General features: G+C 41.2%; 2 protein-coding genes across 2 annotated transcripts; one reads left to right on the forward strand and one right to left on the reverse strand.

Moving 5' to 3' along the window:
• Window positions 1-980: 980 nt before the first annotated feature.
• Window positions 981-1,904, forward strand: LOC308519476 (olfactory receptor 7A10-like; the record flags this gene model as incomplete). The annotated part of the gene is made up of 1 exon (XM_081091472.1): window positions 981-1,904. One exon carries the CDS (start codon window positions 981-983, stop codon window positions 1,902-1,904), a length of 924 nt encoding a protein of 307 aa, XP_080947598.1.
• Window positions 1,905-11,858: 9,954 nt separating this feature from the next.
• Window positions 11,859-12,782, reverse strand: LOC308519475 (putative olfactory receptor 7A2; the record flags this gene model as incomplete). The annotated part of the gene is made up of 1 exon (XM_081091471.1): window positions 11,859-12,782. The coding sequence occupies one exon, from the start codon at window positions 12,780-12,782 to the stop codon at window positions 11,859-11,861; it is 924 nt and encodes a 307-aa protein (XP_080947597.1).
• Between the last annotated feature and the right edge of the window lie 12,277 nt (window positions 12,783-25,059).

The following is a 25,059-nucleotide window of genomic DNA, read 5'->3' on the forward strand; positions in this document are numbered from 1 at the left end:
ACTCATTTATTCCAATGTGATTCTAATATCAAGAGAGGGTAACAAGGAGGAGATCCTTTTCAATTCACTGGATGCTTTCACAACCAGATTGATAAAGTGCAAGATTTACATAGTGTGCATAAGGCACCCTCTGTGAAATTTCAACAGCAACATGCAGGCTACCTTGTTTCTTAATATTCTCTGACACCATCTCTCACCCTGTTTTTTCTTGCTCATTCCCCTGGATACACGGGGTCATTTTGAGCCCTGATTTTCTAAAACAACCATCTTCTCAGGGTCTTTGCACTGGCTGTTCCTTTTGCCTGGTAAGAACTTCCCCTTTGTCTGGTGCCTGTTCTTCATTGAGGTGTGTATTTAACTGTCACCTGTTGGCAAGTCTTGGCTAAACTCTGTAAAAACAACACCCTCAATGCACTCTCTCCATTGAATGTGATTTACTTTTCTTTATAACATCTTCACCATTGCATATGTGATATTATCATTTTTATTGGATTAAATTCTTTCTCCATCATTAATTTGTAGAGACTTTTATTTTTTAGCATCCCATATTGTGAACAGTGCCTGAAGCATGGTCTATAGTCAACATACAGGGTGTCTTCCAAAAGTGTATACACACTGTACAAGCTGATAGCTCAATATTGAAAACAAAATGCATTTTAATAAACACTACCTTTATTATTATTCAAACCATGGGCACACATTTTTTGGGACACCCTATATTTACATCAAGTGAATGAAACATATCCTCAATTAAAGAGCAATATACATTATCTTTGAAGAATTGATTGATGGTAAAAAAGGAAATTTTAATGAGAAATGGCAACAGATATAAATTAATGGGAATCAGAACATACACTAAATATGAAAATTATTTTCTGATTCTAAAATATAAATATATCATTTATCTCAGTTACTAATTCCTGCTAATGTAAAAATTAGTTATTATTTTTTTTCTATTTTCTAGTAGTAACCTCTGACACATGGAACCAGGGAATGGTACACAAATTTCAGAATTTCTTCTTCTGGGACTATCACAGGCATTGGAACTACAGGCCCTCATGTTTGGGCTTTTCCTCTCCATGTACCTGATCACTGTGTTGGGAAACCTACTCATCATCCTGGCCGTCAGCTCAGACTCCCACCTCCACACGCCCATGTACTTCTTCCTCTCCAACCTGTCCTTGGTAGACATCTGTTTCACCTCCACCACCATCCCAAAGATGCTGGTGAACATCCAGACACAGAGCAAAGTCATCACCTATGAAGGCTGCATCACACAGATGTATTTTTATACGCTCTTTGTTGTGTTGGACAACTTTATCCTGACTGTAATGGCGTATGACCGGTTTGTGGCCATCTGCCACCCCCTGCACTACATGGTCATCATGAACCCCCGGCTCTGTAGACTGCTGGTTCTGCTGTCCTGGATCATGAGTGTCCTGAATTCCTTGCTAGAAAGCTTAATGGTGCTGTGTCTGTCCTTCTGCTCAGACTTGGAAATCCCCCACTTTTTCTGTGAACTGAATCAGGTGATCAAACTTGCCTGTTCTGACACCTTTCTTAACAACATTATTTTATATTTTTTACTTGTGCTACTAGGTGGTGGTCCCCTTGTAGGGATCCTTTACTCTTACTCTAAGATAGTCTCCTGTATATGTGCAATCCCATCAGCTCAGGGGAAGTATAAAGCATTTTCTACTTGTGCATCTCACCTCTCAGTTGTCTCCTTATTTTATGGTACTTGCCTAGGAGTGTATCTTAGCTCTACTGCTACCCAAAATATACACTCAAGTGCAATAGCCTCAGTGATGTACACTGTGGTCACACCCATGCTGAACCCCTTCATCTACAGTCTGAGGAACAATGACATAAAGAGGGCCCTGGTAAGATTTTTTGGCAGGTAAGCTTTTCAAGGGACAGCTGTACTAGTTTGAAGAATTGCCCATGAATGCAGGCTTCAAAGCCTCAGAGCCTGATGTTCTGACACAAATAAAGCCAATCTTTGGACCATATGTAATTGGAAATTCTCATCTCATGAATTCTCTTAGCATAATTTATTCTCTTGTGACATATATCATTCAAAGGAATATTTCTATTGTTTCCCTGAAAGAACAGTCATGAATTCCACTACTCCTATGGACAAAACTACATTTAGGTACTAAGGGTATTTACATAATTTTAATTTAGAGGAAAACCTAAGACCATAGTCTTCAAGGTGCACATCTAATCTTTTTTTTAAAATATATTTTTATTGATTTTTTTACAGAGAGGAAGGGAGAGGAATAGAGAGTTAGAAACATCGATCAGCTGCCTCCTGCACACCTCCTACTGAGATGTGCCCACAATCAAGGTACATGCCCTTGACCGGAATTGAACCTGGGACCTTTCAGTCCGCAGGCTGACGCTCTACCCACTGAGCCAAACCGGTTAGGGCTAATCTTTAAAGAGTTGATATGATGTCTAGGTGTAAGGGTCCTTAGTCATTGGAGTGAAAAAATTACCTGGAGAGTTTTATGCGCTTTTTCTTAACTATTTTCCTGTTTTGGCTGAAAATCTTTCAATACGCTCCCTACAAATGTGACTCCTTCTAGTGCTCCAAGTTAAATATCTCCCCTTTTCTAAAGTTTTCCAAATCTACCAAAGAGACAGTGAGTGAACAATCTCCATATCACACAATATATGTCTGAATGAAGCTTATCTCACACATATTTTCTCCACAAGTCACATCACAGCCTCTTGCACTCAGAGACACTAGACAGGTTTCAGCACTATACGTGGGGGCTAATTTCAACAGTGAAATCACCAAAAGAAAGAAGGTGAAACGTGTGGCACTACATAGACTATGAAAACTACACATTATGGTATCAGAGCTGAAACAAGAAGGCAGCGTCTTGCCTTGTTGGACCTCAGATTAGAAGCGGCCAGTAAGCAATTCTGATTGCTCTTTTCTCTGTGCATGTCTGAGAATGACCACTGACTTCTCACCAGTATTGATTTCAGGTTACAAATAAATGTTTCCAAGTAATTAAGTTTTCAAATATGGAATATTTGAATAATGAATAATGACAGAACAAATGCGCTCTCACACACACACACACACACACACACACACACACACACACACAGAATCTCAATTGCTTGTGTGTGTGTCCACGACTCAACATAAGCAATAATGACAGGAATAGTAGGAAGCCAGTGGACAACTCAACATAAGGAACAATGACAGGAATAGTAGGAAGCCAGTGGATGACTCAACATAAAAAACAATGACAGGAATAGTAGGAAGCCAGTTGGGTTGGAGGAAATAGTGAGGGGACAGTGGGAGGAGATAATGGCAGGGAGGGCCAGGGCAGGACATGTAGAGACTTGTGTGTCACGAGGAGGATTTTGATTTTTGTTTTGAGTGTGGTGGGAGTCTCTAAGGGTTTTTGAGCAGTGTTGTCCTCTGGACACTGCTGGGGGAACAGCCTGTGTGTGAGGGCGAGTGGAGTGGAGTGGAGCTGAAAGGTCAGGGCACAGGTGACTGAACGGTCCCCAGTAGAAGATAATGGGGCTGGTCCAGGGTAAGGCCATGGAGGAGGTAAAAAGTGGGTGGATTCTGGATGGATTTTGAAAGTAGAGCCCTCGGGGCTTGCTGATGCTGGGGTTGGAGGGATGGAGAGCAACAGAGATAGAGAGATGCACAGATGGCTCTCGTATTTTGACCTGGACACCTGGGCCACTGGGAAGAACACTGAGGCCCACAGAGGCGGAGGGAGGTGCCCAGGTTGCACGTGGGCCCACAGTGGACTCATCCCCAGCCACGGCATGATCCTGGTGTGAGAGCTCTGGTGGTGTGGCTTCATGAGGGGAAGAGCCTGCTCAGAGCCAGGCACCTCCTCTCTTTGCCTCTCAAGTCCTCGTCCCGGTACTCCCCCTCTGGCTCTGTTCTCTTCCTTTCAGTCTTGTTTCCAGAACTACTGCTCCCTAGAGACTCAGACGATGTGCTTCTGATTCTTTTGTCCTGAAAATATATGGCATGAGCACCCATGAAAGTCTTATGTCGAAGACTCTAGAAGCAGGGGTTGGGAGGGGAACGTACCTCCCAAGGAGATGGGTAGGACTGTGTCTAGAGAAGCCCAGTAGGATCTCCAGGGCATCTAGCAGGTGGGATGCATTCTCCTGGGCCAGGAAAGAATGGCCCATTTCCAGAACAGCCTTCCTTTGGGTCCCTCTGGTGTCTGCCCCCAGCCATGGCTATAGCTGCTCTGACCCTCAACCTCCCAGTTCTTCCCACACATTTCCTCCTAGGAGCCCTGATTGTAGTATTTGGTTTTCCTCACCCCCTCCTTCCTACCCAGCTCTACCACTCCCCCAGACCTCCTTCCCAGTGGCTGCATGGCCTGGCTACCCAGGGTGTCCCACATACTAGTAGCCCACATAGCCCTGTGTGGGACCAAAGTCACAGGGCAGATGTCCAGGCCTTCCTGACACTTTTCCTGTCCTCCTTTCCACCATCTGGGCATCTCTGGTTCCTTCCTGTCTCTCCACGTCAAAGTTCTCAGAGGGGGTGCCTTAACTCATTTGTCCTCAACTGAGCACTGAAACCTGCTCTAGGTACTACTTTTCTATGTTATGAGTCTAAACAGAGACCAATACTTGGAAGCTAATGCTTATAGAGGACTTTCTGGGCCTTAATAAACCAGCCCATCCATCTCCCAATGTTCTATGAAAGAGTACCTCATGCTCCTGTTCCTGTTTTACAGAGAGGGAAACTGGAGCACAGACAGGTGAGGTTCCTCACCCAGGGCCACACTGACAGACAGTGGCAGAGTTAGGACTTGACCCCTGACCACTCTGGTCTTCTTCTCTCATGAAAGCTGTATATAAGGTTCCAGCTTTCCTTTCTGTCCAGATGAGAGAGACAGGAAATAGAAAATGAGCAAGAACATACCATTTAGTGACAAGGGCAATGAAGATCTCAAAAGAGGAGGACTGGAGGAATGCCAGCCTTGGTTGGGGGTAAATAATTCACTCAGACTCATAACCTAAAAAGGTTGTTATACTCCAGGTCACAATAAATTATAGGGAAAGAATACAGATTAAAATCAGCAAATTTATGCCTCAAACAGATTGTCAAACTGCAGCGGGAAGGCCGGGGAGGGTTGGGGGGCAGGAGGTAGGGGGGTAAGAGATCAACTAAAGGACTTGTATGCATGCATATAAGCATAACCAATGGGCATAAGACACTGGGGGATAGGGGAGGCTAGGGGACTGTCTAGGGCGGGGGGATAAAATGGACACATATGTAATACCCTTTGTAATACTTTAAGCAATAAATAAAAAGAAAAGAAATATTTAAAAAAAAATCAGCAAATTTATACCTGGGTGGGATTAAGCGGATACCAGGCATGAGCTTCCAGCTGTCCCCTTCCAATGCAGTCCCAGCTTTCAACTCTCCCAGCAACAATGTGTGACAACCTGCACTAAATATTTCCAACCAGGGAAACCCACCTGAGCCTTGGTGCCAGGGTTTTTACTAGGGGTTGTTCACATGGGCTTGGTTGACCACTCATGTGGCTGACCTCAGTTTATTCACAGGACAAGCTAATAGTGCACAGTGGACCAAGGCCTCTATCATGAGTCACATTGTGAGCATGACTCACTGGCATGGTCTAAGGTCTGAGTTATACAGACACTCTTGTCAGGCAAGATACTCCAGGGCCTTAAAGAGATTACCTACCAGGCTCAAGGCAAAACATCATGCAGACAGGCCTTCCTTTGGAAGGTGCAAGCCCACTAAGTTAACTCTTCATGGCACAGGAGTAACTAGTGGATCAAGAATGCATACTGGAAGAGTTCATGTTAAACCTAGAGCTGGAAAGAAATGGGTGCTGATCTGATCCAGCCTTCAGATGAGACTGCAGCCCTAGGCAACACCTGTACAGCAACCTGTGAAAGACCCTGAAGGTGGAGCCATGCCGATGTGAGAGAGTTCCAGGCAGAGGGAACAGAGGGTGTAAAGGTTCTGAGATGGGACTTAGCTTCAGAGAAGTGAAGGCAAAGAGGGGATGAAGGAAGGAGGTGATATCAGAAGGGCCATTTGGAATGCCTTATGGACAGGATGACACTGCAATTTGGGGTTTGAACAACTGAGCTGCTGGTGGAACCATATACTAAAAATGGGAAAATCAGAGGACAGACTCCAAGGCAGCCCCCATGATCCCTGCATCCTGGTATCCATGTGTAATGCCATTCTCTTGAGTGTGGGCAAGGCCTCATGACTCACTTCTAACAGGAGAGTAGGACCAAGGTGGTGAGATGTCACTTTCAAGATTTGGTTATAGAAGATTGAGATTTCCATCTTGCTCCCATGGCGCTTTCTATCTCTCCCTCCCCTCCCCTTCGCCTTCTCCTCCCCCTCCCCCTCTCCCTCTCTTTCCCTCTCCCTCTCACTCTTCCTCTATCACTTGGTATGGTGAAATCAGCAGTCACATTGTGAGCTGCCCTGCGGAAAGACCCATGTGGTGAGGAGCTGAGAGCTGTCTACTGAACAGCCAGTGAGAAACTTAATCCTGTCAACAACACCTGAGTGAACTTGGGAATGGACCTTTCCCTCAGCTTACACTGTGGCCCATTAAAAACCCTGGAACAAAGAACCCAGGGAAGCCATACCTCATTCCTGACCCACAAAAAATGTGAGATCATAATTATTTGCTGTTATTTTAGACCCTTATGTTTGGGGCAATTTGTTGCACAGCAATAAATCACTAACACAACATATTTGGCCAGAGATTAAGAGGTGAATCAGGAATTACAGTGTTCGCCCAGTTGAAATAAAATTGTAATAGATGTCTGCCTTGGGCTGGTTTCCCTGAACAGCAGAGTCTGAGGTAAGGATTGAGTAGGGGTACATCATTAGCAGTGGATCTTACAAAGCATGAGTAGAGAAGAAGGGACATGAGATAGGGAGGTGTAGGCAGCAAATCATGAGAGTTTGAATGAACAATTTCTGCAGTGGGCACTGGGGCTCAGTCCTTCCAGGGACCTCTGAGAGTGTGTAGGACCCACCCTGGAGGAGTGAGGGAGCTGGGTTATTGACCCACAAAAGGTGATGGAGGGTCATTCCCAGGGATGCTAACTCCCTATCAATTCTGACCTAGGGCCACATGGGCCATAGAAAGCCCCAGGCAGAGCATCTTGGGTATTCACCAGAGCAGGGACTATAGGGAGACGAATGAGGCACAAAGATTGATTGTTCCCTTGGCCTCTGTTTCTACAATGTCTCAGCTCATTGCTGTGACAGATCCTGTCTTAATTTAACATTTTGCTATTTCAAGCATCGTGCATGTTTTGCATTAATTTTTTTTTAAACACTGCATTCAAATAACAGTCATCTTTACTATTCATTTCCTTGGTGTCCCTTAAATTTTGCTTCAATTCTTACTATGGTCCCAGCCCTGGGGATCATGGATGAGGGAACTATCACCATCATCAGCACACATGGGAGAGGACTCAGCTGTCAGCTGCCACATCTGAGTCAGGGTGGGCTCAGTTCTGCTGTAGTAACAAGCAAAGCTCAAACCTCCATGGTTTAAAGCATAAGAGATTTTCCTTCTCACCTGGCTACTGTCTGCACACAAAGGAAAAGAAAACAGTGTGTGGCCACTCTAAGCCTCCTGTGGGGTTTTTTTGTTTTTGTTTTAAATATATTTTTATTGATTTCATAGAAAAAGGGAGAGGAGAGATAGAAACATCAATGATGAGAAAGAATCATTGATAGGCTGTGTACTGCATGCCCCCTACTGGGGATTGAGCCTGCAACCTGGCCTAGTGCCCATGAGTGGAATCACATGCAGGCTGACACTTTATCTGCTGAGCCAAACAAGCTAGGGATGGATTTTTTTTCTTAATGTGGTGAAATACACATAACTTAAAAGTTACCATCTTGCCTAAACTGGTTTGGCTCAGTGGATAGAGTGTTTGCCTGTGGACTGAAGGGTCCCAGGTTCAATTCCAGTCCCTAGTTGTGGGCACCTCACAAGTGGGGCTGTGCAGGAGGCAGCTGATCAATGTTACTCTCTCATTGATGTTTCTAACTCTCTGTCCCTCTCCCTTCCTCTCTGTAAAAATCAATAACATAAACAAACAAACAAATGAAAAACATTCATTCCTTCTTTCCTCCCCACCCCCTAGCCCAAGGCTCCTACCATTCTCCTTCCGGTCTCTATGAGTGTGACTTCTCTAGGGACCTCATAAAATTGGAGTCACACAGTATTTGTCTTTTTATGACTGCTTTGTTTCATCAGCTTAATCTCCTAAGGGGTCATACATATTATACCATGTGTCAAAAATTTCTTCCTTATAAAAAAAATTTAAAGTAGTAAAAAAGAAATAAAACTTATTGTAATCAATTTAAGTGTGCAGTTCAGTAGTGTTAAGTACATTCACATTGTTGTGCCACCAACACCTAAAACATTTTTATGTTCTTGAAAAACTGATACTCTTCACCCACTAAATACTAACTAACTCCCCAGCCCCCTCCTTCCATGCCTGACAACCACCATTGTATTTTCTGTTTCTATGAATTTCACTATTTCAGATATGTCATATAAGTGAAATCATGCAGAATTTGTCCTTTTGTGACTGGCTTCTTTTGTTCAGCATAATGGCAGCAACTCTATTCTTTCAAATACTTATTTCTCTGTTGTATGTGCATTTCAAAGGCCACCTCCTTCCATGAAAAACACATCCACCAAAAATACAAGTATCAGATTGGAAATCATTTTGAATATGTTAAGAGCAGGTCAATAAAAAGAGAAGTGATGTCTACATGAGGATGTCAAAAAAGATAGTATCAGGAAAGCAACAGCTCTCTAGCCATGTTAACCAAGGAGTTAAGTCCCTGGATAGGAGATAACTGGAAGGAAAAATTTTACTTTTTTAGCCTAGAAATGATAAGCAGAAGGCAAGCTGCAGGGGGGAGATGTTTACATTTGGAGAGGGCTGACCCTCAAGAGTAGAACTTCCATTAAACATAATTTTTATTCTCACTTTCTTCTCTAAGATCATTCAGCCATTGAGGACAGATGTAGAAATAAAACTTTACTGAATTAAAATTTACCCAATTGATAGTCAGTTTGCAGATGTGGCCCCATTCTTTTCTGTTTCCATGTCTTTGTCCATGTAACTGTGAGCTTCTCCCATCCAGAGGTGTAGTCTTTTTCTCCACCTTTCAATCTGGGCTGGACTTAGGATTTTTTTAGTTGTTTGGTCAAAAATATATGGTGGAAGAGACAGTGTGCTTTACCAGGCCTGGGTGTATTTCCAGTGTTCCCACTCAGAACCCTGGCTGAGCCATGTGAACAAACCCCGGGGGCCTTCCAGAGAAGGAGAGGACATGCGGACAGAGCTCATTTATTCCAGCCAAACCCTCCCTAGATCAGTCACCATAGCTGAGCCCCTCATACATTAGAAAGGTCAGCCAAGGTCAGCAGAGACACCACAGCTGACCCATAGCTGACTGCAGACTCATGAGGAGACCAGCAGAGATCAGAACACCTCCCTACTACACAAACCCATTGGAAAATAAAGGAATTATATTAAACTATTTGCTTTTAAGATGGCTTGTTACATAGCAATAGTGAATTGATACTATAATTAAACAACAGAACTGAGGTAAATTGTAATAATCTGCAACTTCTTACTTTTGACATTTGTACTGAAATTTGAGGACAGCATTCAAAATCATTCTGTTATTCAAATATATTCAACTGTATTTCAGATAACTGTAGGAAAGTGCCTCCACTGAGGTTCCTTCTAGGTAGTCAGGACAGGGTGGGAGGTCATGCATGTTTGTGTAGGAAAATCCATGATTTTTATTCACATGACTGGGCAGAATTTCCACTCCTGGGCAATTAATCCTCTTTATTTTTTATTTTTCACTTTGGCTATTTCGACAGTTTGTTTTGTTTGTTTGTTTTTTGTTTTTGTTTTTCAGATCCTCTATTCACTTTAACATTGAATGTGATTTCCAGGAAATAAAAATTCCCCCACACCAAAATACCATTCCAGATCGGGTACACTTAAATATATGACTCCATTGGAAGTGCTGAAAGCATAGTCTTTGCAAATAGCCTAAAGCATACATTTTAGAGGGTTTTTAGAAGTTGTTTGTAATGTTCATGTTTACTTCTTAGGCCAAACTGCTTTCTAATGAAGACAGCATCGTGCTTTGTGCAAGAATGGAAACCTCAAAATAATCATCATAAAACTTCTGGGAGAATAAAGTATGATGATCCACAGATATAAGATGAAATCCACAATGTTGAAGTTTTAAATGGTTAGAGGAGCCCAGACTAGAAGACAAGCCCAAACCAACATTAGACGAGTGAAATATGATATGGTACTAAATGAACTATAAAGTTTTGTTTGGACCTTAAGTCTAATTATAAGGCGTAATCTGAATTCAGTTCAGTCCAGCCAGCAGAAATTGACTTGCAATTTTTAATTGTATTTATTATGGAGACCATTCTAGAAGGTTCCTTTAGTGTACACTGTTGTAGTTTTTGTCCTGGCAATTTGAGGGTGTGCCAATACCACAAAATCATCAATGAGAACAGGCCATTCTCCCTTTTCATCATAATTAGACATGTCATCTGCAATCATTGTACTAAATCTAAAGAAAATTCCAGGTATCTTTTGATTGTGATTGTTTATGGTGTCCCAACAAAAACTAAGAATTTAAAGCTTCCATTAAGCACTAAATTCCAGTAGGCAATGGCCATTCCTAGATCTAATCCTTTTTGTCCTGTATCCTTTGCAAAATTAAAAGTGAACTGCTATATGCCATCTATTCCAATTTTATTTTTACTTTGATGATCTTTGTATCTAGTGTATAGATGTTTTAACTTCTTCCTGTCCAATGATCCTTTTACACTGTCTCATATATACTGTTCAGGATTTTGGAAAAAATTGGTCTCTTGCAACATCTAACTTCCAGTCATTTTGAGACAGGCAACTTACTGCTGGTTTTTCACTAGGTTGTGTGAAGATCATAAACTAACCCAGGTTATCCTTCTGCAGTGACTTAAACTTGATCATGTTGTGTCCTCCAGGTCTCTTACCTCTTCCTCCAGCTCCAGGGTAAATGGAGGCTAGACGGATCCTCTCCCGGGCTCCTGGATTCCATTTTATACACAGTGCAGGGCAGCCCTTGGTGCAGCCGAGGAAGCAGCCCTGGGTCTGGGAGTGGCAGAGGGTTGGGGGCAAGTGTTAGGAGCCCCTCATGACTTTTCTCTCGGGGGTGGGGTTTTCTCAGGCATGTGAGATTCATCCTTTAATTATAAAGATTGAAGATATCCCTGAGTGTAAAGGATATATATATATATATATATATATATATATATATATATATATATATACATATATACATATATATATATCCTATATAAGAAAAGCCTAATATGCAAATTGACCAAGTGGTGGAACAGCTGGTCACTATGTCCTGCACTGACCACCAGGGTGAAGACACTCAATGCAGGAGCTGCCCGCAAGCCGCAGGCCCCAGGCCAGCCAAGGTAGGTGCCTGTGGGGGTCTGTCCAATCACCTTAGTAGCCTAGTATAGTTTTGTCCATAGAGGTAGTAAAATTCATGACAATTCTTTAGGAAAGCAATAGAAAAATTATTTGGAATGATATATGTCATAAGAGAATAAATTATACTAAAGTAATTCATGTTAACACATAAGATAAATGAATATTTCCAATTCCTTATGGTCCAAAAATTGGATTAATCTCTGTCAGACTTTGGACCCTGAAGCTTGAAAGCTGCATTCCTGGGCAATTCATCAGCCCAGTATAGTTGGTCCTTGAAAAGCTTACCTGCCAAGGAATCTTTCCAGGGCCCTCTTTAAGTCATTGTTCCTCAGACTGTAGATGAAGGGGTTCAGCATGGGTGTGACCACAGTGTACATCACCGAGGCTGTTGCACTTGAATGTGCATTTTGGGTAGCAGTAGAGCTGAGGTAAACTCCAAGGCTTGTACCATAAAATAAGGAGACAACTAAGAGGTGAGAGGCACAGGTAGAAAATGCTTTATACTTTCCTTGAGATGATGAGATCCCTCGAATGGAGAAAAGTATCTTAGAGTAAGAGTAAAGGATTCCAGCAAGGGGACCACCACCTAGCAGCCCAGCTGAGAAATACATCACAATGTTGTTAAGAAAGGTATCAGAACAGGCAAGTTGGAGCACCTGATTGAGTTCACAGAAAAAGTGGGGGATTTCCAAGTCTGAGCAGAAGTGCAGACCCAACACCATTAAGCTTTCTAACAAGGAATTCAGGACACTCATGATCCAGGACACCAGAACCAGCAGTCCACAGAGCCGGGGGTTCATGATGACCATGTAGTGTAGAGGGTGGCAGATGGCCACAAACCGGTCATAGGCCATCACAGTCAGGATAATGCTGTCCAACACTGCAAAGAGGATATAAAAATACATCTGTGTGATGCAGCCTTCATAGGTGATGACTTCACTCTGTGTCTGGATGTTGACCAGCATCTTTGGGACGGTGGTGGAGGTGAAGCAGATGTCCACCAAGGACAAATTGGAGAGGAAGAAGTACATGGGTGTGTGGAGGTGGGAGTCTGAGCTGACAGCCAGGATGATGAGCAGGTTTCCCAACACAGTGATCAGGTACATGGAGAGGAAAAGCCCAAATATGAGGGGCTGCAGTTCCAGTGCCTGTGAAAGTCCCAGAAGAAGAAATTCTGAAATTTGTGTACCATTGCCTGGTTCCATGTGTTGGAGTTGACTACAAAAAACAGTTAAAAATTAATTTTCATGTTAGCAAACATTAGTAACTGAGAATAAATGTCACGTTTATATTTTTTTAAAAATGTATTTTATTCATTATTTTACAGAGAGGAAGGGAGAGGGATAGAGAGTTAGAAACATCGATGAGAGAGAAAAATCAATCAGCTGCCTCCTGCACACTCCCTACTGGGAATGTGCCCGCAACTAAGGTACATGCCCTTGACCAGAATTGAACCTGGGACCTTTCAGTCTGCAGGCCAACACTCTATCCACTGAGCCAAACCAGTTAGGGACACGTTTATATTTTAGAATCAGGATAATAACTTGCATTTTTGTTGTGTTATCTGGTCTCCATTAATGTTTCTTTATTGGCATTTTTCATTAGAAATTCCTGTTCTTCAAACATAATGTATACCGCTGTTTTACTGAGGATATCTTTCATGCATTTGAGACATATGTATTGACTATAGACCATGTTCTAGGCACTGTTCAGGGTATGAGATGCTTAAAAACAAAAGTCTACAAACTAACGATAGAGCAATAATATAATCAAATAAAAATAATAATATAACAAATCCAATGGTGAAGATGCTATAAAGAAAAGTAAATCACATTAAATGGAGAGAGTGGATAGAGGGTGTTCTTTTTCATAGAGTTCAGCCAAGACTTGCCAACGCTGACACTTTAACACACTCCTCAATGACGACTGAGGGAGAGACTCAGTGGGAAAGTGTTTCCCAGGGAGAAGGAACAGCCAGTGCAAAGGCCCTGAGGATGATTGCTGTTTTAGAAAATGAAGGCTCCGGAGTTTGAAGGTAGCAGCATGTGGTGGATTATTCTTGCAGTTCCTCCCAGAACCAAACTGGCAATAAAACTAAATTAGGGAATATTCACCCTGAATTACCAGCTGAAGACTTAGCTGAAGAGGAGACTATTGAAGAGGGAAGGGCAGAAACCACCTTGAAAGTGGTAGGGAGGTTGTGGTTTGGGGAGGGGCTGGCACCACACTCACAGGGCAGGCCAAGTTGAGGAGGGAAATCTCAGCTATGGGGGTTTCCCCCTGAGAGTAGTGAGGCCTGTACACCAGGCTGGGCTCCCCAGCTTCTAGGGCCAGAGGCAGGAAACCTGCCCACAGAGCATCTATCAGTGAAAAGCAGCAGGGCTTCTACCAGCAGAGGGCGATGGATCCTGCTGGAGATAAAGCCACTTTAATATATATATATATATATATATATATATATATATATATATATATATATATATATATATTGTTGAAAGTATTACATATGCTCCCTTGTTTCCTCCATTGACTTCTTCTAGCCCTCTCTTGTCCCCCACCCCTGGCCTTCACCACCCTATTGTCTGGTCCCATGGGTTATGCATATATGATACAAATTCTTTGGTTAATCTCTTCCCCCCCATTCACTCTCCCCCACCTTCCCTTTGAAGTTCAACAGTCTGTTCATGCTTCTATGACTCTGGGTCTATTTTTGATCATCATTTTCTTTGGTTCATTATATTCCTCATATGAATGAGATCATGTGTTACTTTTCTCTGAATGGCTTATTTCTCTTAGCATAACACCGTAAGTGCTGCTGCAAATGGTAAGAGTTCTTTCTTTTTTACTGTTGTGTAGTATTCCATTGTGTAAATGTACCACAGCTTTATATCCACTCATGTGCTGATAGGCACTTGGGTTGTTTCCCAATCTTAGCTATTGCAAATTGGCTGCTAAGAACATAGGGGTGCATATATTCTTTCTGGGTGGTGTTTCTAATTTCTTAGGATATATTCCTAGAAGTGGGATCACTGGATCAAATGGGAATTCCAGTTTTAATTTTTTGAAAAAACTCCATACTCTTTTCCATAGAGGAAGCCACTTTGTTTTTAAAGGAGCAGAGCACAGAATTTTCATTCATAGCCGCTCACCCTGGCTTCAGTGAAGTGGGGAGTGGTGGTGCAGACTGGAGTCACCTGAGAAATGTCTGGGATTAGAAGCCTTGTTGAGAGACATGGAGAGTAGCTTCCAGGATACCTGTGCTCAATCTTCCTCCCCAGTTCTGCAGTAGCCATTTTTCCTGAGAGGTACAAGCCGCTCCCCTCAGCTGCAGAGGCCCAACCTATAGGTCTGGTCAGACTCAGTAAGCATCAGTGACTGGCTTTGGGGCAAGACCATTCTCCAAACTTTATTGGGAACCTGACTTGCCCCTCTCCCTCATGGAAGAGCTGATAGAAATTGCTGACTTCCAGCAGACCCCACTGGCCTGCCTAAGAGTGGATTCGCCCAACAAGGTTAGGGAAATGCAGTCTAACCTCGGTTCTCAAATGTCTCCCAACTCGAACAATTCAGTTCTTGACCAAGTTGTTCAGAGAAACCATGTCTTGAGTGTCAATCAAATTTTGTGCATGATCAAAAGCGTCTTGCAGGACACAAACAAAGGAGAGAATGAGAGTCAGGTTTACTGTGCTGTGAATATTTTCATGTAGTTTTGTTGGTGGTGTTGTTTTTGTTGTTGTTATTGTTTTGTTTTGCTTTTGTTGTTGGTGAAATGGATGATTAGTGTGATTTTAAAACCTAAAGTGACCATCAGATGTGCTGATGTTGCTAAGGGCATAAAAGTGCTCACAAAACAAAGATCATAGGCAATTAAAGAGGTAGAAAAACTGTTGTTGATTTGGATAAAGAAAAGCAGTTAGCCTGTGACAGCATTTTGGAAGCACTGATATGTGAAAAAGTGAATACTGCACCCCTGGAATGAGTGATAAAAGCTATTCATTTAAGGCTAGTAAGGGGTGGTTCAATACATTAAGAAAAGAAGTGTTTGTTTATAGATTGTACAGTACTGTAGACATGTACTGTATATAAGAAAGGTTGAAACAGGGAACCATTTGGGGGTCTGCAACAAGGTAATTCAATTTACATTATTTCTAATGGAGAAAAAATGATTCAGTTTTCAAACAAATCTCTTCTCCAACAATTTTTTGGAATGAATTACTAATAAGTTCAAGAGTATTTTGTGAGAGTCTCAGGTGTGTGGCTCTGGGACAGGGAAACACACCCATCATCTTCTTCGAAGTCTGAATGGCACCTCCCCCTCATGGGAGAGACAGAGGTCTCATCTTCCCGATTCTGCCAAAAGCCCTTTCAGAAACAGTTTTTTCAGTGACTAAATCTGATAGAAAGTGGGCATATGAAGGAGGGACAAGTCAGACCCCAAAGTGACTTGGGATGTTTGCTGACCCACCTTTGGGGCCCATGCAGCCATACAGCTGACCTTGGAGAGTAGCTTGTCCTTCCTGTGCACAGTCAAGCTCAGTGAAGGCAGCCACAAAAGGGGGGTCACTTCAAGCTTCAACTAGGTTGCTGAGAACCAAATGTGGGCAGCTTCTGACATTGGAAAGCACCAAAGTCCCTACCAGGAGGCCCAAAATCAACATACGAAACAGTTTTCCTCAGGCAACACATGAGAAGGCTACAAAGGGGCTCACTAAATTCTGCCTAAATGAACTCCACTTTGTTTTTTATTTCATTATTTTCTCTTTATTGCTTTATTATTTTTTCTTTCACATCACTTATTTTTCTCTTTCCTTTTGTATTCTTTCTTTATTTCACTTATTTTTTTGCTTTTATTACTTTTTCTTTCTTCTCTTTTCCACTGTTCTTATTATCTTCTTGTTTCCTCCTTTCTTTCCTTTCATGTTATTTTATCTTCTGCATTTTTTCTTATTGTATTCTTTTATTTTTCTTCTGTTATTATTCTTGGTCTCTTTTCACATTCTTTTTTCTATTCTGGTTGTTTTAATTGCTGTTGGATTCCTTTGTATGTTTTTGTTTTCTTTCTTATTTTATTGGATAAACATCTGTAAAACAGCTCACACAATGTGATCAGGGTTGAGCTTCACATTCAGCCATCCAGAGGGTGGTTCCCATCCACAAATGGCACAACAACAATAAAGATATAGTTACAACTGAAGAGCTCCCCCCCCCCGTCCCCCATAAAAAAAAACACACACACACAGTGGACATTTCTAGTGCATCCAGCTCAAGAGATAGGTGGCTGCACCACTGGGCCCTACAGGACACTTCCTTTGAAAGACCACCCCATGAAGACTGGGAATCAAGCATTTCTATCTAATACATAGAAACAAACACAAAGAAACAGCTTGGGGAGAAAAGATATAATCCCCAAATGAAAGAAAAGTAGGAACCTCCAGAAAAAAGCTAAATAAAATGTAGGTAAGCAATTTATCAGATATACAGTTCTAAGTAATATTTATAAGAATGCTCAAGGAACTTAGAGAGAACTACAGGGAACATAATGGGAACCACAAAGAACTTAGTGGGAACTACATCAACATGAAAAAGGACATAAGAACCATGAATAAGAACCACTCAGAAATAAAGAATACTACCTGGTGAAAGAGATACATTTACAAGTCCAGAAAGCACAGAGAGTCCCAACAAGAGGAACCCAAAGAGGCCCACACCAAGACACATCATAATTGAAATGCCAAGGGTTAAAGACAAAGAGAGAATCTTAAAAGCAGCAAAAGAAAAGCAGTTAATTACCTATAAGGGAGCATCCATACGACTATCAGCTGATTTTTTTTAACAGAAACTTTGTAAGTCAAAAGGGAGTAGCAAGAAATATTCAAAGTGATGAATAGCAAGGACATATAACCAAGATTACTCTACCCAGAAACACTATCAGTTGGAATTGAAGGTCAGATAAAGAGCTTCTCAGACAAGAAAACGGTAAAGGAGTTCATCACCACCAAACCAGTATTACATGAAATGTTGAAGGTTATTCTTTAAGAAGGGTAAGAAGAAGAAGAAGAAAAAGAAGAAGAGGAAGAAGAAGAAAAAGATGAGAAAAAAAGATAAAAAATATGAACAATAAAATGGCAATAAATACATATCTATCAACTACTTAATCTAAAAATAAAAATAAACAAACAAGTAATCTAATGAAGAAAATAAACTGATGAATAAAATAGAAACAGAGGTATGGAAAAATGGAACAGACTGATGACTCTCAGAAGGAAAGGACCAGGTGGGGAGGGTGGGAAGATATCAACTAAAGAACTTAGATGCGCATATGCATTACCTATGGACACAGACAATAGGGTGGTGAAGGTCTGGGGCTGGGTGAGAACTGGGTGGAGTGAAACAGTGGGGAGAAAAAGGCAGGACATCTATAATACTCTCAAAAATTAAGATTAAAAAATAGAAATGAAGAACACCATATGTGACATCAAGAATACACTGGAAAGAATAGAAATTAAGCCTGATGAAGCAGAAAAAAAGACAAAAGTATTTAAAATAATGAGGATAGTTTAAGGGAACTTTGGGATAACTTCATATGTAACAATATACACATCAAAGAGGTAGAGAAGGAAAAGAAAGTGAAAAAAGGATAGAAAACAAGTTTGAAGAAATAATGATAGAAAATTTCCCTAATCTGGTCAAGGAAAAAGTCATGCAAGTTCAGGAAGCACAGAATCCCAATCAAGATGAATTCAAGCGACCTACACAATGACACATATTAATTAAAATGGCAAAGGTTCAAGGACAGAGTAATAGTCTTAAAGGCAGCAGGATATAAACAGTTTCCTACAAAGGAGTTTCCATAAGGCTGTCAGCTGATTTCTCAACAGAAACACTAGAAATAAGCAAATGGCATGAATTATTCAAGGTAATGAAAAGCAAGGTTCTGATACCAAGACTACTCTATCCAGCAAGGCTATCATTTCAAAATAGATGGCAAAATAAAGAGCTTCTCAGACATACACACACACACATACACACACATACACACACAGCCTAAAGGAGTTTAATGCCACCAAATCATCATTGCAAGAAATGTAAAAAGGATTCCTATAATGATGAGAGGAAATAGAGAAACATGGGTATAAAGAATTAAAATGCCAATAAATAAGTACCTATCAATAATAACCATAAATGGTCCTAGATGGATTGGCTCAGTGGATAGAGAATTGGCCTGGGGACTGAAGGATCCCAGGTTCGATTCTGGTCATAGACACATTCCTGGATTGTGGGCTTGATCCCCAGTATGAGACGTGCAGGAGGTTGCTGATCAATGATTCTCTCTCACCATTGATGGTCATTGATGTTTCTCTCTCTCTCTCTCTCTCTCTCTCTCTCTCTCTCTCTTTCTCTCTCTCTCTCTCTCTTCCTGTCTGAAATCAATAAAAATATATTTAAAAATATAATAATAACTATGAATAAGTAAGTCAGAGAAAGATAAATATCACATGATCTCACTCATTTGTGGATTATAATGAACAACATAAACTGATGAACAAAAACAGATCTAGAGACAGAGAAACATTGATCAGATGCTCAAACCTCAGAGGGAAGTTAGGGGAGGGAGGTGTAAGGGGGAGAGATCAACCAAAGGACTTATATGCATGCATATAAGTATAACCAATGGACACAGACACCAGAGGGGTGAGTTCATGAACGGGAGTGGAGTGGGGGTGCAATGGAGGAATAAGGACACATATGTACTAACTTAATGAATAAAGAAAAAAAAAACATAAATGTAAGTGGATTAAATGCTCTAATCAAAAGACATAGAGTAGCTGAATAGATAAGAAAACATGATACAAATATGTACTATCTACAAAAGACCCAGCTCAGAAAAAAAATGATTCACACAGCCCTAACCAGTTTGGCTCAGTATATAGAGCATCTGCCTGCAGACTAAAGGGTCCCAGGTTTGATTCCAGTCAAGGGGATGTACCTTGGTTGTAGGCACATCCCTAGTAGGGGTTGTGCAGGAGGCAGCTGATCGATGTTTCTAACTCTCTATTCCTCTCCCTTCCTCTCTGTAAAAAAATCAATAAAATATTTTTTTTTAAAAAAATGATTCACACAGGATGAGAATGAAGGGATGAAAATTTTTTTCCCCATGCCAATGGATATGAAGATAAGGCCTGCAAAACATAATTCATATTTGACAAAATAGACTTCAAAATGAAGGCCATAACAAGAGACAATGGAGTTCACTATATAATACTAAAAAGATTGACACAACCAGAGGATATCACCCTGGTAAATCTATATGCACCCAATGTAGGAAAAACCAAATATTGGAAAAAAACTACCAAAGGACTTAAAGGAAGAAATCTACAGTAATGCAATCATAGCATGAGACTTTAACACTCCACTGACATCACTGAATAGACCTTGTAGAAAAAAATCAACAAGAAAACAGTGACTTTAAATAACACAATAGAACAGATGGATTTAATTCACATTTATAGAACATTCCACCCAAAAGCTGCAAAATATACATTCTTCTCAAGTGCACATAGGTCATTCTCAAAGATAGACCACATGTTAGGACACAAAATAAGTCCCCAGAAGTTTAAGAGAATTGAAATCATATCAAGCTTCTTCTCAGATCACAATGGCATGAAACTAGAGATCAACTACAATAAAAACACCCCAAAACCTTCAAACACCTGGAGGCTTAATACCATTTCATTAAACAATGGATGGACTACCAATGAGAAAAAGAAAAAAAAGACACCTGGAAACAAATGAAAAAGAACACACAGCAACCCAGAATCTATGGGACAAAGGAAAAGCAATCCTGAGAGGGAAGTTCGTAGCTTTACAGGCCTACCTCAAGAAACAAGAAAAATTTCTAAGAAGCTATCTAACCCTACAACTTAAAAAAATTAGAAACAGAACAAAAAGAAAAGCTCAGAGTAAATAGAAGGAAGGAAATAATAAAGATCAGAGTGGAAATAAATGACATAGAGAATAAAAAGATAATAAATAAGATAAATGAAACCAACAGCTGGTTCTTTGAAAAGATAGACAAGATTGATGCACCTTGAGCCCAACTCATTAAGAAACAAAGAGCGAGGACCCAAATAAGTAAAATCAGAAACAAAAGCAGTGAAGTAACAACTGACACCACCAACAAAAGGCTTGTAAGAAAATACTATGAACAACTACATGCCAACATGTCACAATGTGATCAAAATGGACAAATTCCTAGAAACATAAATTTTCAAAAACTGAATCAGGAAGAACAAGAAAACCTGAATAGGCCAATAACAACTGATTACATTGAAACAGTAATAAAACAACAACAACAACAGCAACAACAAAACCTCTCAGGAAGCAAAAGCCCTGGGCCAGATGACTTCACCTGGGAGTTTTACCAAACATTTAAAGAAGAAGTATCCACCTCAAACTATTACAAAAACTTCAAGAGGAGGGAAGTCTCCCAAGCTCTTTTTTATGGAGCCAACATTATCATAATAACAAAACCAGATGAAGACACCACAAAAAAAGGAGAATTACAGGCCAATATCCCTGATGAGCATAGATACTAAAATACTCAACAAAATAGTAACAAATCCGATTCGCAATGTATTAAAAAGATCATACATCATGACCACTTTGGATTTATTCCAGGATGCAAGGCTGGAACAATATTCACAAACAAATCGAAGACAAAATTCACAGGATCATATCAATAGACGCAGAAAAAGCAATTGACAAAATCCGAAATTCATTTTTGGTAAAATTTCTCACAAAGTGGGAATAAAGGGATCATACCTCAATGCAATAAAGGCTATATTTGATAAACCTACAGCCAACATCATACTCAATGGGCAAAAACTGAAAACATTTTCTCTAAGAACAGGAAGAAGACAGGAATGTCTGCTTTTACAACTCTTATTCAACATAGAACTGGAAGTCCTAGCCGCAGCAGTCAGACATGAAGGAAACATAAAAGGCATCCAAATTGGAAAGTAGGAAGTAAAACGGTCATTATTCGCAAATGACAGGATACTGTCCAAATAGTGATGTTATTTAACTCAGAATTTCTCAGCCTCAGCACTGTTGCCATTCTGGGACAGACTGTGCTCTGTGCTGTAGTCTGTCAGGTGAATTGGAAGTTGTTTAGCAACCCTGCGTCCACCCACCCCTCTCCAGTATGACAGTCACCAGTCTCTTTGGACATTACTTGATGTCTCATGGAGGACAAAATCACCCCTGATCAGAACCTCAATTTGAAATTAATAACTTAAACATTTCATAGCATAGATATGACAGTAATCCTATATAATAAAAGGCTAATATCCAAATTGACCAAATGGGTGAACTACTGGTTGCTATGATGTGCACTAATCACCAGGGGGCAGATGCTCAATGTAGAAGCTGCCCTCTGGTGGTCAGTGTGCTCCCACAGGGGGAGCGCTGCTCAGCCAGAAGCTGGGCTCAAGGCTGGGGAGCAGAGCAGCGGTGGTGGGAGCCTCTCCCACCTCTGTGGCAGCTCTACAGATGTCCAACTGCCAGCTTAGACACACTCCCCCTGGGACTAAGCTGTCAGTAGGACATCCCCTGAGGACTCCAGGACTGCGAGAAGGTGCAGACCAGACAGAGTGATCCCCCTCCCCCAGTGCACAAATACCTTGCACCAGGCCTCTAGTTTAAGGATAAAGAGTGTAAAAGACCATCAAAAGTGTGAGTAGCAGTCATTCTATGAACTCTATGTAGCCACTGAAATAAATACATTGATTCATCAAGCAAACAAACCCAGCAATCTCTTCCCTCTGGACTAAGTAGAATGGGCTCTCAGGTGACAACAGGTAATTGTTTTTGGCTTCCATTCTCTGTGACCCTCTCTCTCATGCAGGGTCAGCTGGGTTTTGGACTCACCTGGATAAGATCTCTTAGAGGCAGGTTATTGTGGGGACATCTGAATTCCTCCCTGAACACTTGATGATAGAGACTAAAGTTCTGTTCACAGGCAAAACAGCAGGAAGTTGTGAAATATCAGTCTCCAGCCAGAATTGGCCTCCAAGCAAACAGAATAATGACAAATAAACATAACCGTGCTCCTCCCAGCTTAAGTTTACACACGCTAAGAGACTGGAGATGAGGAGATATTATAAATCCCTTTACCTGCTCCTCAGGCACATTTCCCTCTTGTTACTCCAACCTCTAAGCACACGGATATGATATATTTTATAGCAAGAGGAGGATTAGAGTAGCAGATGGAACAGGCATGTTAATCGGCTGGCTTGGGACTAAGGTAACCACAATGTTTCTGTTAATGCTGAAGAGAGAGGCAAAAGAATTGGACTCAGAGAGACTTTGAAAATGCTACACAGCTGGCTTGAAGATGGGAGAAGGAACAAGAGCCAAAGAATGCAGGTGGCCAGTCACACTAATAAGCATCAGAGAACAGATCCTCACCTCAGCTTCTAGAAGGACTCCAGCCCTGCACATATCTGGATATTAGTCAGTGAGACTCATTTCAAGCTTCTGACATCCAGACTGTAAGAGCATATGTTTGTTTGTTTCAAGCAACTAGTGCGGGAATATGTTACAGCAGCTATAGGATTCTAATATAGACATTTATTCAATAATATTTGTCTGAGGAACCGAGTTTAGGCTTCTTCATTCATTAGCTTCCCTTGGGTCAGGGCATTTTATGTTAAAAACACACATGAAGTAGAAAAATATTTTTAACTAGATTGGAGACATTCCCCCCTCAGCTGGTACAGTGAAGGCCTCACTGCATAAATGTAAACTCACTGTGCTGCTTCTGTGGCATTAAGAGTTAAGGTACAATGGGCGACCTTTAATTCTCCATCTATATAACTATGCTGACTTTTTTCTCAGCACCCTATACCTTTGTCTAGAAGATGGTCAGTCCTCAATTTATATTCCCAGAATGCATGGCCAGAATTTCTTAGTACATTTAGAGACCACTGGGGGAAAGGCTGTGTGTGGGGGTAGGAATTCCTTTCAATTGTTTCAACAGAGAAAGTCAATGGGTAACAAATCCAAGAATATATGCAGCTCTGCCAATAATAAATAATTAATCAAAGTAAAGCTATTTAGTATTCTTTCCCAAACTCATTAAATATTTATTTCACACGAATACCCAACATGAGAGAAGATGCTGCAATGAATGTCTCACAAATTACTGTTTCAAGGAACCAACTCCCTGACTGGTCAGGATCTTTTCAATAAATACAAAGCATGCTCAAATACACACCATTTTTGAAATTTAATAAAAAGACTCTCACTTTACTGCACTGTTCTTCTGAACTAATTTTCTATCACCTTCTTCCCGAAAAATAAATCTTTCCAGATACATTTTCATTTTACTGCAATCATTTTATGCATCTCATTCGATCTACAGTGTCATGCAACTGGACTCCCATTCTTATCACTTTATTGTTAACTATACTCCTTATAATACAGATTCAAACAAACACATCTTTCTTAATGTATTACCTAAATTAATTACAAATTATTTCCTTAACACAAAATGCCAACACAGTGAGCTCTTATCTCTGGTCTAGGCTGTTTGGGCTCCTAGGTGATTTAGGTGAAATTTTTAAGGTTCCATCCTCTCTGACCTTTTCCTGATGGACCTGCTGGGCTCCCAGACTCACCTGGATGGGTCTCTGAGAGGAAGGTCTCTGTGTGGAAGTCTGAATTGCTCCCTGGATGGTTGATGATGGAGACTGAAGCTCTGTCCCCATATGAGACAGCAGGAAGGAGTGAAGCATCAGTTCCTGAGCCAGCTTAGGAATCAAAAGCAGCAGCCATGCCCTGCCCCCCAGCGTTGTATAGGCTGAGGCCTGCACAGGGGAGATACCTGCAGCTCTCTCTATACCTGGCCATCAGGCACATTTCCCTTGTGTTATTCCAACCTCTAAGCACATGATTTCCCTCAGGGCCTCTGGAATAAGCAGAAAGGAAAATTTTCCTAATGATTCTCTGATCCCAGGTGACCAGGTTGTAAGTCAAGCGGACTCAGTTATTATGACTCCTTGTCTTGGTCTCGCCTGCTTTCTGGAGGTCTAAAGACCTACTACCTTATCCCATCCCTGACTTCATTTTTTCTTCAAAGTCTGATTGGGGTTGGGACACTGACCTGATGTCTCTGGAAAATTGCTATTCTCCTCTTCAATATGGCAGAACCTGGCTCCTTTGAGATGCAATCCAGGGCACCACACTCTTTGGGTTCCTGACACATTTGTCAAAATAATGAGGGATTTTATACTTATATCACCAGTTAAAAGCTGTTATTTATACTCTCATAAAATATTTACTAACTTTTCTGGCCAGCGTGCCTCAGTTGGTTGAACATCGTCCCATGTACCTACAAGTTGCTGGTTTGATTCCCCATATGGTGCATGCCTGGGTTGAAGGCCTGATCCCCAGTAGGGAGTGTGAAGAAGGCAGTCCATC

The sequence above is a fragment of the Myotis nattereri genome (genome assembly GCF_964212035.1).
Source record: "Myotis nattereri genome assembly, chromosome: 5".
NCBI lineage: Eukaryota > Metazoa > Chordata > Mammalia > Chiroptera > Vespertilionidae > Myotis > Myotis nattereri.